We start from the raw sequence: 16,350 nt of genomic DNA on the forward strand, positions 1-16,350 counted from the left end.
TCCCTTCTTGCATTTACATTGCCTAATTTGTTCCAGTTCTTTCTTCCATTTTAGTTCCATGGCTTTTGGGGGGTTAAAGGTCTCAAGTTGGCAACAAGAGACCTATTCAGTTTTCCATTCCGTAAACACACCTCAAGTTATAGAAACAGAGATTTTGAGAAGAGAGAGCTCACATTAATCCTTTTGCGTCATTTACCGTACCTCACTTGCCTCAGGCAACAGTGGATCTTATTGAATTTCATCCTGAACTAGAGGTCCCCACCCAACGGCATGGACTGGAGATTTATCACTGGAGGCTTGTATAACAGTGTAGATTCCCAGGTTTCCTTTTGCAATCTAAATGAGCAGGACTGTCTTTATTTTACCTCCCTATCAGAATCTTGATTTGCTTACAACTTAGTTGTTTCTGTTCTACTAGCTCTCTCTTACCTGAGCACATGTCTAGCCACGGTAGTATTGTGGCTCTGTGGACGGCAATGTTGTTCTGTCAGTCCATCACTTTGATTCAGGGTGTAGTTTCACAACAGTTATTGGATGGACTGAAATTAAATTATGGTCAAACATTCATGATATCCAGAGGATGAATCCCACTAACGTCGTTGTTAACGCCACCACAAGGTTGGCATTTGTGGCTATGAGTCTCCACGAATCCTGAATGGATTTCCATGAATTCTTGTATGTTCCCCTCTGGATAAATTGTTATCACTTTGATGATCCTTTGACTTTTCATCTAGCACCATCATCAGGTCAAACTTTCAATTTATTTTGGTTTATGACCAGATACCTGCAAAACTAATTACATTCCTCCCAGCCTCAGGTGAGCTTTGTGTTTAGTACTAAATTGTGAATGTTAGCATGTTAATACACTAAGCTAAGATGATAACAAGTTGACATTGTCATTGTGAGTATGTTAGCATGCTAATGCTAGCATTAAACCCAAAACACTGCTTTGAAGTTCAGCTTCACAGAGCCACTGTCATGACTGAAGACTCTTTATCTTGTTTCAATATCCAAAGCTGCACTACACCTTGACCCAAACACAGAATCACACATTTTTAAGTTGCCATCTTGTAAACTTTTTTTTTGTCACAATAGACATCCTTCTCCTGTGTTCTGAAGCACCATGACCATGACGTGTGCCAGGAGAGGTTTGATTAATCTAGGAGCTGACCCAAAAACACATAGGGAATAAGGTAAAAAAAAAAAAGTACCTGTCTTGGTACACTGAAGATTAGCCACCAAAATCAAGCTAAAAGGTAAGATTGAAGTAAAGGAGCTCAGATGTGTTCTTATGCCCCTGTGACTCTAATATGAGGTGGCAAAGAAAGGTTTATTGATGATAAAAATGAGCATGATGTCAAAGTTCCTGCAGCTGATGGGAGCCTTAAGGTTTTCAAGGCCATTATTGAAGATGACCATGAACTAAGACAAGCTGTCACTGAAAGACTTGTATAAGAGAGGTATGAATGTATCGTGCTAACATAAAACTCATCTGGCTTAAAGCAATACCTCACTCTGGCAGTACATTTTTATCTTTCAGCATACAAACCTTTGCAGCAGGTCCAACATCTCCAGCCCTGGGGATCCACAGTCAACACCAGCATTCAGACTTTCTCCCTTGCTCTTGGTATTGATATTTGCTAACAGCCAAAATTACTTTTTGGAAAGAATCATCCGGGATGTTATATAAAATAATAACTCCTGGATCAACTTTACCTTGTGTTTCATTACATTTCAAAATGAAAGTAAGAAAAGTAGCTAGTTGCTTCTTCCTGTGGTGACCTCCTACTCACACTAGTAGTTTCAGAGGTTACACTTCCTGATCGGCCACCACCTAGATAGTAGAAGTAGAAAAGGTATATTAAATTTATGTGGTGAAAAAAGAACTTAATGAGAAATATCACTTAAGGTATAATACAGATGCTAGGCCTGCAAACATGTTGAGAGGCTGCCAGGGTAAAAGTTAAATTCCAACTTATTCCACCCATACAGCCATTCATGCACTGATAAAGTTGTAAAGCATGGAAGATAAAGGCACTGTCAAAACATGCCATGCTCTATTAACATCATGCCCACTCCACACTAATTGCCTTTTTACACAAGTCTACATCAGGATGACAGTCATCCGGAGAGGAGATATTCCTGTTAATCACCTAAACTGTCCAGCTCCTGAATCATATCACGTGCCTTACAACGATAACTGTGAACAACATGCTTTTCTATGTCTAATGGGGATATATTTTCAGTGGAATAAATGCTATGGATTGATCAGAAGTGAAATGTAACGCTGCTGAGCTGGAGACTGTTTTTTCTGCTGAAACATTATGAAGCAGTGTTTTTAGATACAGATTTTGTTCTTTAGTTGAGGACCCTTCGTCTGTGGTGATGAGTTGACCTTATCTGAAGAAACCACACAAATTTGTGTGTGCGTTTACGTGTACTTACTGCATTATGACGACCAGAACAGGATTTTAACCTACAGATTGAGGACATTTTTTGAAAATTAGGATATTTTGGCCAATCCTCACAACATCCTCACAGAGTGCTGTTCAAAGTTTAAGATTTGGTTTTAAGGGTTAGGGTGGAATTAGGCTGAGGTTAGGGTCGGCATTTTAGTTGTGATGGTTAAGGTTAGGGTAAGGGTCCAGGGAACATATTATGTAAATGAGGGTCCTCATTGTACTATAGAAGTACAAGGATGTATATGTGTGTGTGCATGCGGGTGCGTGTGTGTGTGTGTGTGAGAAAGCAAGAATGCAATCTATCTTTTTCAGAAGTGAATAAATTATCAGTAATTAGTTGTTTCAATCACATGTTTTGCTTAGATTTTTTGTGTATTGGACATTATTATAATTATTATTTATCTATAGTACTTGCCATATCAATCTATTTATTGCATATGTTTTGGCAACATGATTTGATCAAAATATCATGCCGATAAAGCCTCATTGAATCACTATGGAAGGAGTCAGACCCCCATTTGATCACCTGCACTTTGCAGACATGCGTTTCTAGATGAACACTTCCACCTAGAGGTCATTTGCATCAAAACTATCAGCTAGTTTTATTTTTGTTCAAGCTTTTAAAACATACTTTTATTTAATATCTCATCTTGATTTTAATTGAGCTTTTTTTCTTTTAACTTGATTTTACCTCAATTTATTTATTTTACTGTGGTCCATGTTGTCTTTTTTGTTCATTGGTTCTGCACTTATATTTGATTTTCTAATTGTTGATTCTTGTTTTAATTTCTGCCTAGGGTGAACCTGTGTTTTGGAAAGTGCTCTATAAATAAAAATATTTTTAAATGTTTTATATATATTTCTTTATTTATTGTTATACATATTTAAAGTATGGTCTATACCTGCTCTCCTGAGATAACTTTTGTTATGATTTGGTGCTATATAAATAAATTGAATTTTATCATTATGATTATTCTTCAGATAAATGCCTGCTATATCAAGCAAGTTACAACAGACAACTATTTGCACACATTTTGAATACACCATAGACTGTATGATATACACACCTATACAAACAGTCTGGTTGCTGGACCCTGCCATCCCATCTTCTTTGAGACCTCTTTAATTTATGTAACACACAACTCCTACTCTTGCAGACAGTGAGGACCTGGAGAGGACCTGTAGGCAGGTTTGGTCATGACACTCGCATGCATAGTCGGAAAAAGTCACAAAAAACAAAGCAAATACACACTCACCACAGCTTATCATACTATTCCCTCACAATACACATGTTAACATCAAAAATTATCTCAGTCATTTTGAACCAAACCTACATAACAATTTTGTCTTGTTAGTAGCCTTTAAGGATACGTTACGTTATCGACCCCAGTAATGAAATTCTCATTTGGCCGCCTCCTGCCTCTCTTCTCTTTTGCATCTCCTCCAGGGAGTTCAAAGGTCAGGGTCAGATACACTCGGTGCTCCTGGAGTTGGTACGGAGTCTTGCTGAAGAACAGCCTCAGTGGGGTGAATGCAGAAGGGAACCGGCCTCTGGACATCCAGATGGAGGGCAGTCTCTCTCACCATGAAGCCATCCTGCCGCCCTGCTGATGTTATGTAGACCTGTTCACTCCTACATACTGGGATGTTTTTGCTGTCAGCCGGAAGTAAAGTTGTAGGAGGTGATTCCTTAATCTCACAGGGAAGAGACTGACTGTGCTTGTAAAGTAGTTGAGCTGCATATTATTATTTAAGAGTAACATCAGACTAAAAGGCAAATGTTCTCTGCCTTCTGTTGCACCACACACTAGAGGCTGACATTTTTGCAGCCTCTAGTGGCATTCCTGTGGAATGGGAGTCAATTTCACTAATCATCACGGGACTTGGGACTCAGGACTCAGGACAAGACAGGGAAAATAGTCAATGGGAGCGGATGGGACGGGAATCATAGGTCTGTTTTTCATATAGAAATATGATTTCTAATATGAATACTGTAAAACCTCAATTAATAGCCCAGGCTTTCATTTGATTCAAACACTGAACTCTCCCTGCCTTTATTTGGGAGATGCCTTTAATTCCTTTCACACGAAACTTTTGCTCAGCAAAAATAGGCTACCATCAAATTGTTTATTTCCACCAGTATAAATATTACTTGCATAAAAATCAGGCTTTTGTTTACCATACCTGTAAATCTGAATTATGTCCGTAAAATGAACTGAACGATTGACTTGTGAAGAATCTATTTGATTGAATGATGTGTAGCATGCCCATATTGATTGTCAAAACGTGTAGCCAAACTAGGCCATTGAAAGGGACAGGCGTCTAATTGAAGCTTTACAGTAAACACTATTTTGTGATTTTGTTTATCAGGATTGTGATGGGACAGAAATCATTCTTCTGGGATTGGGACGCAACAGAAGAGTAGTTTTTACTCATGGCCGATTGGGACACGGGTATTTTTGTGGGAGTGAGATGTAACAGGAGTAAAATTATACTCCTGTGTTACTGTCTACCACACACAGCATCACTGATGGGTATGGTCAGAGGCATGTACGTGGACTTCATTCCAGAAAGATTTTCAACTGCTAAGGTTACTTCTAGCTAAAGGCCAGAAGTATTTTTAGTCCACATGGTTTCAATCTGCAAATTAGAGTTCTTAAGAAAGTCACATTTTATCTTTGGCTAACACAATTAGTACTAGATGACTGTTGTTGGTTAAAAGGTCAGTTCACCCACATTACAAAGCATTTTCTCACTTATCACCAGCATCTTGCCACACAGATATTGTGCAGGCTCCTTCTTGACCTTGGAAACAGCATCTTGCCAAAAAAATCGTACTTTTTGTTTCCTAAGCTTTCAAGCACATCTCGTGGCCTTCCGCAGTGGATGGAGTTGCTCAATTGTGTCTTGGAAACAGTTTGGTTATCACGTGACCTAAGATGATAACAGCTGGTTATATATGGAGTTCATAATCCCCGTCTCTCTTGAAAAATAGCCTCTGGCACACAGTCTTTGATCTCTTCCCAGTCGATGCTGTGACCAGTTTTAGTGTGGTGTTCACAGACAGCTGATGTTTGTTGTCCACAGTCCTTGATGTTTCTGTAGCATTGCAACTAGTTTAACAAGTAAATTGGACCCTCTGCCTCCACCACAGTAAACTAGAGTCAATAGTTTTTTTCCCCTTGCTGAGGTTTTGTGTGATAATTATGTTCAGCAAGATTTGGTTTGATGTTGCAATCTACAACATTCATTATTGATTATTGTTTGGAATATAGTACCGCCTCTTGGCTGCTTCATTATGCAATACAGCACTCCTGTGCCACCCACACCACAACAAAGCTGAGCACATTGATTTATATTATCATTAACGTGATCGCCACAAACAACAAAACTCCATTCACCTCCACTGTATTGGGGGTAGAGTCAGAAATCTCTAAATATCCTAGGAGATATCTAAAAACCTGGGCAGACAAAACCAATACTGTCTGCATGGCTAAATACTAGAGATAAGAGAGAAAACATGTTTTTCTAAAGTTGTAACCACCACAGCCAGTCAGATTGGTGAGGGTAAATTTAAACCCCTTGAGATGCACCTTATAATTTTCGAGGGGTTCCTGAATTTTTCTTGTGTAGCACTGCTTCTCTGTTCTAAGATGTGAGAACTGATTGATATTGGTTGATAACTGTTTAAATCATAAAATGTTGTCCGTTGTAAAACAACACTCAAGACAAGAAATGACAAAATGTAAGTAATGTCAAGTTAGATTTACTGGTATGTAAATATATTTTGAACAAGTAACAAGAATTACGTACAGTATGTACACCAAAACACCGTTAGTCAATAAATTCATTAAAAGAGTAAAGTGTATGAAACACAGATGTAATTAAGACATTACTTGTAACAGCAGTGGTTAAAGCTTATTAGGAACACAGAAACGTCTAAAGTGTCTAAAAGGTGCACCTTCCAGATCCAACACAGATCTTAACTAGAGGTAAACAAGAGCTGTTTTGAAACTGTACTGGTGTAACCAAATGCCACTATGTGATATCAGCTGAATTTTAGCGTGGCCTGTATTACTGGTGCTCTTTCAGGAATTCTTTCATATAGGCAGCCAAGGCTTCAGTGTCCTCCACTGTGACAGCATTGTACAAAGATGCACGAATTCCCCCAACTGACCTGCAGGGAGAGACAAATCATGTTTAAAAAGGTCTTCAAAGGACAGGTAGTTCTCACTTTTCATAACGTCGCTTGAAAAAAGACACAGGACCCAGTATTCTCTAGAACATGCAAATAAAAAAGGTATTAATTAAAAAGGAGGCATGTGTTTGACAAACTCTAACCTGTGTCCTTTCAGTGATATCATTCCACGTTTGGATGCGCCATCCAGAAACTTCTTTTCCAAGGCGTCATCTCCCTCTTTCTTCCCCACACGAAATGGCACATTCATGCGGCTTCGACAAGCCACATCGACAGGACACCTGGACACAGCCGTAGGTAGTTCAAATTAAAATGCTTTGCTTTATAACTTAAAGTGTATAATATTTAGGAGGATCTATTGACAGAAATGCAATATAATATACATAACTGTTTTCAGTGGTGTATAAAGACCTTACATAATGAACTGTTTTTATTAACTTAGAATGAGCCATTTCTATCTACATAACAACGTGTGCCCCCTTACATGGAAGTTGCCATCTTGCGGTGCCACGTTTCTACAGTAGCCCGAACAGAAAAACTGCTTTACAGAGTGTGTTTCATCACTACGTTGAATACGTACGAAGAAGAAGACAAAGAAGAACAAGACAACGTCTGGTTTGTTAGAAGTAAATTTTGACATACAGTCTGTGATTTTGACAAATGGAGGACCACATGTATTATTTAGCCTTAGAGCGGACAGAGCGTGTCGGCCACCGTAGTTTCTACTACGTGCTTGCAAAGGGAGCAGTGAGCAGTGACTGATGAGTTGTTTGCAATTCGCAACCTTCACCACTAGATGCCACTAAAACTTACACAATGGACCTTCAAACAGTTTCCTCACTGTTACTGTCACTGTAGACAAAAAGTGTCTGCGGAAATTGTTCCAATTGTAAAAAGCATTGTGTCCAAGGCAAAAGAAAAAAAAAAAGATTATGTAAATAAATTAAATAATTCAAGGGGACAGTATGGGTGGGTTTATCAAAGGCTAGGCTTTGACGTAAATAACCTTCAGTTTGGTCTAGTAGTCTATACTCCAGTAATTTGTTGTTATTCATGCTTACGGATTATAATGGCTGCATTATTATTTTCCCTTTAGTTGATGAAAGAGAGCCCAAGGTGCAAATGATTTCCAAACAAATGAAAAGGTTGTATTTTGGTCAATAAGGGCACAAGCTTTTAGTATTTTGTTTCTAATTGTGTCTTTTCATAGTTTTCTTGAGTTTGAAAGTGACTGTGTGTAAGACAGCAAGACTGCTTACATTACACGAGTTCTGTGCACCACAAATTTGTCGTCTTAAACAATTGAAATTCCTTAGTTAAGTTGGTTTTGCTCGTCTTTAAAACATGCTGTAAAAATGACAGTATATGAGGCAAAGCATACTTAAATAAAGTAGGTTAAATCTGTGCATTTTATGTGTTATTGTGACCATTTCTTTTTTACCTTAAATATACTGACATGTAGATTTCTAGCAGGGCCTTATATATAGTCAATGAAATATCGAGAGTAGTAACTGAAGATCTTAAAAATCGCCACTGGAGGATTATAAGGCTACAGTCAATTGGCACCAGCTACCAGCCAAATGCTGGTAAAATGTGCAAATGTATGGTAGATTTACTTCCCTCACCAGCCAAAAAACAATGGTCAATCTATTGAGTGGCTGGTAGACTTTGAGCATTCACTAGCCATTGGCTGGTTTGAGATTTGTACAGACCACAACAGTCTCCAGAGAGTCATAAAACCTGGAGAAAAACAATCATTGGACTCACCCTGCCCTCTCTGGAGGACATCTTCAGGACCTGCTGCGTTTGCAGAGCTAACAGCATCCTGGGAGATGCGACCGTGCCCTATCAAGCCTGTACTCTGTTACCCTTCGGGAGGCGGTACAGAGCACTCAAAGCTCACACCTCCAGACTGAAGGACAGCTTTTATCCAAGAGCCATCACTGAACGGGACAGCACTGCTTTCATGCTTTTAAAAGGCTTTTTAATGTGCTTTGTTTTCTTTTCTTTTTTTAAACTTATCTCTTGTGTTGGGATGACTGTGCACGAGTGCATGTTTAAGTATTTATTTCTGTTTGTTTTCTTTTTTTTTTAATTCAGGCACAGCACAGCAAATTTCATTGTACATAAATCTGTGCAATAACAATAAAGTCTATTATCCTATTCAGCAGGGGAAGCTATACAGTATATAATGCTGATACAGGTGGAGTTTTAAATATTGTCTTTGCAGATTCAGTAAAGCGTGAAATGGACTGTGGGCCTTGACTGGCACTGGTGGCTCACAGTGTCTTAACGTTTCCAGAATGTTTTAACCTTCACTGAATTTCCTATTTTATCATCAGCTGCTAAAGTTGTGCGATACTTACACATAGAAACCGTTAGAGGTGTCAATGAGGTCATAAATCATGGAGGACTTCCGCTTGTTGAGAGTTTCCATGGCAGCACTGCCACCATTGTTCTTAATCCACTCCAGAACCAGACCCATGATGTAGATACTGAACGGACACACACAATCAAACTGGTAAGAATCACTGTTACTACTGTTGAGTTTTCCCTTCTCTTTCTTATCATTCATATGTTACGATTGTAAAATATTTAATATATTTATTATATTTAATATAAATATTTAATAGGTCTATATTTCGGGAAATAGGCTTATTCGCTTTATTAGAGTTACTTGAGAAAACATTCTTGTCTTTATGCTACATATAAGGCTAGATGATTAGATGATTAGCTTAGCTTAGCACACAGAAAAGACCGGAAACAGGAGGAACAACTAGTCTGGCTCGGTCCAAAAGGTTCATTCTCAGTTATAAATTTGTTTGTTTCATTCATCCAAAACTAGATGTAAAAACAAGTTGTGGTTTCGTCTCTGTCAGTGGAGACTCCAGGAAGCAAATCGTCCAAGTCAGGAAATAGTCCAGCACATGAACCCCCGGAAAGCCACAATGGGTCGTTAGTACAGATTAAAACAAACAACATATAACGTGTTAATTGGTGAGCTTTAGGCTAGCTGTTTCTCCCGGTTTCCTGTCCTTATGCTAAGCTAAGCTAATCAGGCTGTAGCTTAGCTCTGTAACAGACAGATATGAGTCATATTGATCTTTTCATCTAAACTCACAGCAAACACATTCCCCAGAATGCTGAAATATTCTATTAAAACTTGTTAAAAATGCAACCAGCAACTCCAGGAGACTCATAGAAATCAGTCTTTTTAACATGTACACTTTACAAATGTATTTTTCCTAGCTGACTAAAATATTGATAATCCTCAATCTGTAGGTGACTTCAGGGAGTTTCTAAAGTTACAAACAGAGGTGAGTCAGCACCTGAAACTTGGTGGTGTGTTGTAGAGGGAGTTCATTTCAGCCTGCACCTTGTAGTCCAGGACAATGGGACACTCTTTGAGGGCATGACCTAACAAGTCCTCCCGCACGATTACCACAGTTACCCCGGCACAGCCCACATTCTTCTGAGCCCCGGCGAAAATCAGCCCAAACTAAACAATGCAAGAGGACACATTAAAACATGACTCTCTATAACCACTTTTTATACAATCACTATGGACAATCACTTGTCCTCACCTTCGACACATCCACAGGTCGGGACAGGAAGTTGGAGGACATGTCACTGACAAGGACCACCCCGTTTGTTTCAGGTGTGAAGTTGTATTCCACGCCGTGGATCGTCTCGTTGCAGCAGTAGTACACGTAGGAGGCTGAGGGGTTCAGGGTCCAGCTGCTGGGGTTGGGAATTTCTGGAGAGAGCAACAACACAACATAGTTAAAGAGTCTGCAGCTACACTAGCAGCTCTGTGAGACTGAACTGTCAAAATACTAACATGTTCACAATGCTAACATGCTAATGTTTAGCAGGTATAACGCATGTTCATGATCTTATTACGCAACACTCACCCTGTGGGGACCATGAATGTCTTTGCAAGATTTCATGGGAATTCACCCAACAGTTAAAATATTTCAATATGGACTAAAGTGGCGGACCGATGCTGCCGTCCCCAGAGCCATGTTGATAAAAACTGTCCACATAGTCTTGCATTACTTTGGCAGTATTATATACAGTAAGTCATACTGATTGCTTCTGCAAATACACCCACACCCCTTTCTCAAGCCAGGGTGTGTGTATTTTCTTGGAGTATGGTTTCCACAGGCCAGAGTGACCATTTAGCAAACATGGCACAAACCAGAAGTGCCAGTTGTCTGCGGGACCAGGCTGTTAATGAGAGACTTCTCTGTCTGTCGATGACAGACTGAATCAATTTTCAGCCTGCCTGATGACAGACAGAAGGAGCAACATATTTGGATTTGGATTTACTATCATTTATCTTTAAATCTATATGTGTGCAATGAAATAAATTTTACATTTACAGTTAAATGTAATTCTAAAAACACAATAAAATTCCTTCCAAACATTAGGTTACACAAGAAGCCCACTAAAATAACTCAAATCAGACACAACCATGTGGAAAAGGCTACTCACATACCAGAGTCTTTCATTGGCAGTTGGCTCTATTGTTTATTACATAACAGTCTGGACACAGCCAGATTTTGCAAAGGGCCCATCCTAACGCAGCCTGAATGACAATGACCGAGTCATAGCAGCTCAGCTCAAACGGTTTTTTGATGTGGTGACGGCAATTAAATTAAAATTCTTTGTGTCATCCAAGAAAAAAAAACTGCATTCTGGATCTAAACCTTCTCACCAGTTATTACTACTTATTGCTGATTGTTTTCCTTCTTCTTTTTGTTAGAATAGGCGAAAAAGAAAATTATTTTTCTGCATCTGTATTCACACAAACAAAATTCAGACTTTTCCCCATGCACAAAGTCTCACTTGTGTAACTATCCAGCTTCGGGTGGACAATGTTGACTTTGCCGTATTTCTCTGCTTCTTTTGCTGCTTTTGCTGACCATGTGCCGGTCACCAGGTAGTCAGCGCACCTATCTTCCTTCAGCCCAATCAGGTTGAGAGGAACAGCGCTGAACTGTCCAGACCCGCCGCCTTGCAGAAACATCACCTTGTAGTTGTCTGGGATGTTTCTGTGAAGACAAAAGGTTACTGTGTTAAACACTGTGTACGGTGCAGACAGACCATCATCAGATGAAGCAGTGGACTCACAGAAACTATTCTTAGACTGACCCACATGCACAGAGATACAGTTTGCGATGAAATGTTACAAACAAAACAAGTAGCTCTGTATTGTTTCTCTATAGTTAAATCTTCTGGTGTATTTAATACAAATAGTAAAGTAAAACCAAGATTATTGAAGCCATTTAAAAAGCAGATCAAAATTGACTGAATGGAGTATGTATCTGAATTTTATAAAACTCAATGAAGTCCATTTTGACCAATTCTGGGAGGAAAAAAGTAAGCTGTGTTTCTTTTAAATTAGAGACATTTTAGCATGAAAGAAATTATTTTAATAACCAAACCCCTTAAAATATTAACGTAAAGAAAATCTGAACTACAAACATCCGATTATCACATGAATATAACATAATATGTAAAACATTTTTAGCTTGCTGATTTCTTTGCAACCATTTTGCATATTTAAATATGTCTAGGTAATTTGACTTTTTCAAATGTAAACCTTTGGCACTTTAAAAGTACTTGAATTCATAAATGTCCAGCAGGTTTGTAAAATCGTGAAAACTTCTTGAAAGATTACACAGTAAAGCAAGGTTAAACTCCTCCTGATGAATCTTTCTTCATTAATAACTACGTGGAGAAACACACCTACTTAACTAACAAACACTACCTTTGCAAAGTCTAACCCAAAGCCTTTTAGGACACAAGACAGCCAGAGGAGAAACTAAATAGGATGTGAAAAACATGGGAGAGAACGTACAGGTAATTATTATTGTGGCAATTATTTCGTTCCAATCATTCTAATTGTCCATTAATCACATTTAATTCATTGGTATTTCTAGGTATGATGGTGCTTTGTGTTTCCAAAAGTGTATTTCCAACATATTGTATATTGTAATCTGAAACTGCAAGAGAACATGCATTAACACCCTCGTTTGAAAGTGTGCACAGTCATACTGTAGTGCGACCTTCCTTTAAAAGGAAAGAGTGAAGAAGGAGGAGAATACAGTCGAAGCCATGTGAAACAACAAACACAGCACTTACAGCAACTCTCGCAGCAGACTCTCTGTTTTGTTGAGGATTTTGCTGAAGTCCGATGATCGGTGACTCATCTCTGGTTTGAACAGAATCAAAAACATTTGAATTGAATCGCAGTCATTGCCTCTTAGCTAATTTTGATTATATTTTGGGTCATTTAACACTGGGACACATCTATAGAACAGATACCAGAGGGTGAGGAGTCAGTGATCAGCTGTGAATGCAGATAATACTGATCTGCTTTGTGTAGATCTCTGTAGTTATCATGAATGTGGACAGTGTTTTTAATCCATACAAATGCGATATATGTCAACTATATGGGCTATAGCGATGCATTAAACAACAGCTATTTCAATACAAATCATGAGGCATGCAGTAGTTTTGTCTCATAATGACTTCAAATGCAACCCATCTGTAGTAGGGTTGAACAATTAAATGAAATTTTATCGAAATATGGCCTAGGTTCAAGGTGATGTGTGTGTCAAAATACCATTTCAAATAAAATATTGTCATGCTGCAGGGATGTTCTGGCCTGCACATCATATTCTAGAGACTTAAGAAAACATCTTTGTGTGGTACAGATCACCACAAAAATCACAGCATAATTCATTTCAATATGTTTTTCAATGAAAATGAGAATAATGATGTAAAACAGATCATTCCCCCTGGTATGGCGAATCACATCGCAATTGCAATATCAGTCAAAATAATTACATACTTTTTCAAAATCATTCAGCCCTAACCGTTAGTTCTACTCACCAAGAACACTAATACCAGTGCCACCGTAGTTGAGGAGCTCCTTCTGTGCTTGAAGCAGCACCTGTAACATATTAAGTATTTCTTCAAAAGACAACAAACAGCATCAGAAATGATGATGGTTTTTAGGCGGTTTAAGAACATTAGAAAGTGTAAGGAGCAACAAGAAGTCAGATGTCAAGTCCAAAACTTAAGAGGCAAACTAGAGGAGCTGACATGTTTGTGTCAACAATGAACACAATAAAAAAAAAAAATGTATTGTGTTCCCCTAATCATGGGGCTCTTCATCTGGATTATTTTTCATCCAAATAAAGATTACCCAGATTTTTATGTGATTTGTTAGAGTTTATAGATATACACTGTGGCTCACTCCAGTACTTTGGAGCTAAGTGACATTTGGTTCAGACTGCCAAAGAATTAATACATTACATACATATACAATACATAAATACATTTTAAAAAACTGCAATGTGTTTTGCAGCACAAAAGCATGCACAGCGAATATCTACAGTTTTTTCTGTACTGTAGTTTAATGGGATTACAATTTATTCTATGTGAGACATGTACAGTTTTCCATTTCCTCATTTGATCACCAATGGGATCTATAAAACATCAGACTCAGCAGTACATACCTTTGTATCTTAACTCATATATTTTATATAAATCACATGACTTAACCAATTGCAAAGACCTGGATGTAAACATTACTGGGACTGCTCTTTTCAGCAAATAAAACACAGAAACAGCATTACTTTATCTGTTTTTTTTATGTTTACTATAGTTTCCTAAGAGAGAGCTGTGATTTATTTTTCTGACATGCAAAGTGTTTTTCTGCCATCTAGAGGCGTTATCTGTGGCTGCCAGAGAAGCACAAAGGCGTAGGTTTCCACATGAATGAATGAGGCTGATGCAACTCAGCACTCAGTTGTTCTCAGTCGGTTGGATCTGCTGACAAATGCCAAGCCGACAAAGCACCAAAAAAACCAACTAGTCCTTTTCTCACAAATCTGCATGCCGGTTTCTGTCATTATGAGGGGGAAATAGCACCAATATATAAATCCTGAGTCTTGAACGTGCCTTTAATCAACAGCACGACTCGAAATGAAGCGTGCATCTTCAAAAACAGCGCGACATTTCTCTTTGCAGTAGTTTTATATACCACAACTGGCTCGTGTGTTAAAGCACTCATTCACATTATTAACGTTGCACAAGCAAAATGTGGATCTAAACTCACGGTTTGGGAGAGTTTTGCAGGTCCAGCGCCAAAGTTGATGGTTCGTTTCTGCTCCATGATGTAAAACGATGTCCTGTGTTCAACAAGTGTTGTTTGATTCAGCGGATGAATGATCTGCCCCCTGCGCTTCTGCTGTACTTCTACTGTTACGTTACTTATGCTCTTCTTCCCCAGCGTGGATACCAATCGTGTAGCTGGTGTGTCTAAAATGTTGCGTTCAGGTGCTCCTCGTAAACGTGAAAAGTGTGATAAAGGTACGTTAGATTTTGTATACTGTAAGTGGGCTATAAAAATAAAGTATACACACGTAAACAACTAACGTACAGCTGTCACAAGCATACCGTTTAACAGCAATTAGCAGCTGTTACCAGCTAATTAACCTCCTGAGACCCTCCTGAGATATAGCTACATACGCTAGCTTCTATGTATATTCTTAACGTTACATATTGTAACTTACACACATATATTAACATATATATGAAATAAAATGTATATAATATATTCGCCCTGTGTTGAAATATATTAAACAGATAATCAATGAGGTTACCCAACTTATTAATTATGCTATTTTGAAGTACTTTGCATAACTTACTTGTTCAAAAATTGTAAAGGAAAATTAATTAGCAAAAACGTGCTGATTAATGTAGTTATTAATGTAATTATTGTTAAGTTTTTTTAAACTTAGCAGCTAACTTCGCCGTGGACAGTTCAATGCGTTATTTGTTCCCACCAGATTTTCGATTACAGTATTAGCTTGTTCTGTCACAAAATCACACGTATTCAATCACCAAAGAACCAACCAGAGGGCTGTTTCACAAAACCAAGATAGCGGATTAAGCGGGATTTTCCAGATATCCTGGCTGAATTTAGTCTTGACTCGGTTTCACGAAAGCAGTAGCACATAAATTATCACGGAGATTTATTCTGTGCAGCTGCTCCAGAGCAGCCAGTTAAGGTGGTGCCTTATCTGTTCAGTCATCAGAAACCAGTGATTTTTTTTTCAGTTATTCCATATTCTCGTGCACATTATTCATTAGCCTGCATTAAAATACAGGTAGCCTACATTGGCAAGATGGTAGCACATAGTTTGTGGTCATTCGATTTTATAATTGGAGAAGAAGACGCGTGTACCGTCCTTTACACACAGTGAGTGGTATATAAGCGTAAAAAATAAATACATAAATAACTGGGGCTCAATATATACATACATACACATAATTGGATAATAGGCTATACTTCTCCCTATTATTATCCCACTTCACTGGACATACTGTGCACTACTCTTTCATGAAACATTAGGGAGAGGACACAACAATTAAAAAAAAAAAAATGTTCCCCTCCCTGGGATCACTTATTTGCTGCAAGCTTTTTGGAGAGAAAACAATGATTAATGCATTGTGTTACAATCATGCTTACAGTGTGCATTGTCAATTTCTCAAGAATCTATTTTTATCCCCATATCTTGGTTCAAGTCCTGCTGGGGATTTGGTGATATTTTATTTTGTTAAATTTTTCAAGTGTGTGCAGTTCAGACATCTGACAGTTTGTAAAACACT

At 38.3% G+C, this 16,350-nt stretch overlaps 1 protein-coding gene across 2 annotated transcripts; it reads right to left on the bottom strand.

Moving 5' to 3' along the window:
- Positions 1-6,212: 6,212 nt before the first annotated feature.
- psat1 (phosphoserine aminotransferase 1) lies at positions 6,213-14,979 on the bottom strand. 2 transcript variants are annotated; one of them, XM_038704572.1, is made up of 9 exons: positions 14,795-14,971; positions 13,564-13,624; positions 12,811-12,880; positions 11,512-11,717; positions 10,245-10,417; positions 9,990-10,159; positions 9,027-9,155; positions 6,804-6,941; positions 6,213-6,639 (listed from the first exon to the last, which is right to left on the bottom strand). In XM_038704572.1, exons 1-9 carry the CDS (start codon positions 14,849-14,851, stop codon positions 6,537-6,539), a joined length of 1,107 nt encoding a protein of 368 aa, XP_038560500.1. In that variant the 5' UTR covers positions 14,852-14,971; the 3' UTR covers positions 6,213-6,536. The 2 variants fall into 2 exon arrangements, with proteins under 2 accessions (XP_038560500.1, XP_038560501.1); XM_038704573.1 differs by lacking the exon at positions 9,027-9,155 and having other exon boundaries at positions 14,795-14,979.
- Between the last annotated feature and the right edge of the window lie 1,371 nt (positions 14,980-16,350).

This window comes from Micropterus salmoides, unplaced genomic scaffold (genome assembly GCF_014851395.1).
Source record: "Micropterus salmoides isolate LMB-PRFRI ecotype aquatic unplaced genomic scaffold, ASM1485139v1 Ms_hic_scaffold_7, whole genome shotgun sequence".
NCBI classification, from domain to species: Eukaryota; Metazoa; Chordata; class Actinopteri; order Centrarchiformes; family Centrarchidae; genus Micropterus; species Micropterus salmoides.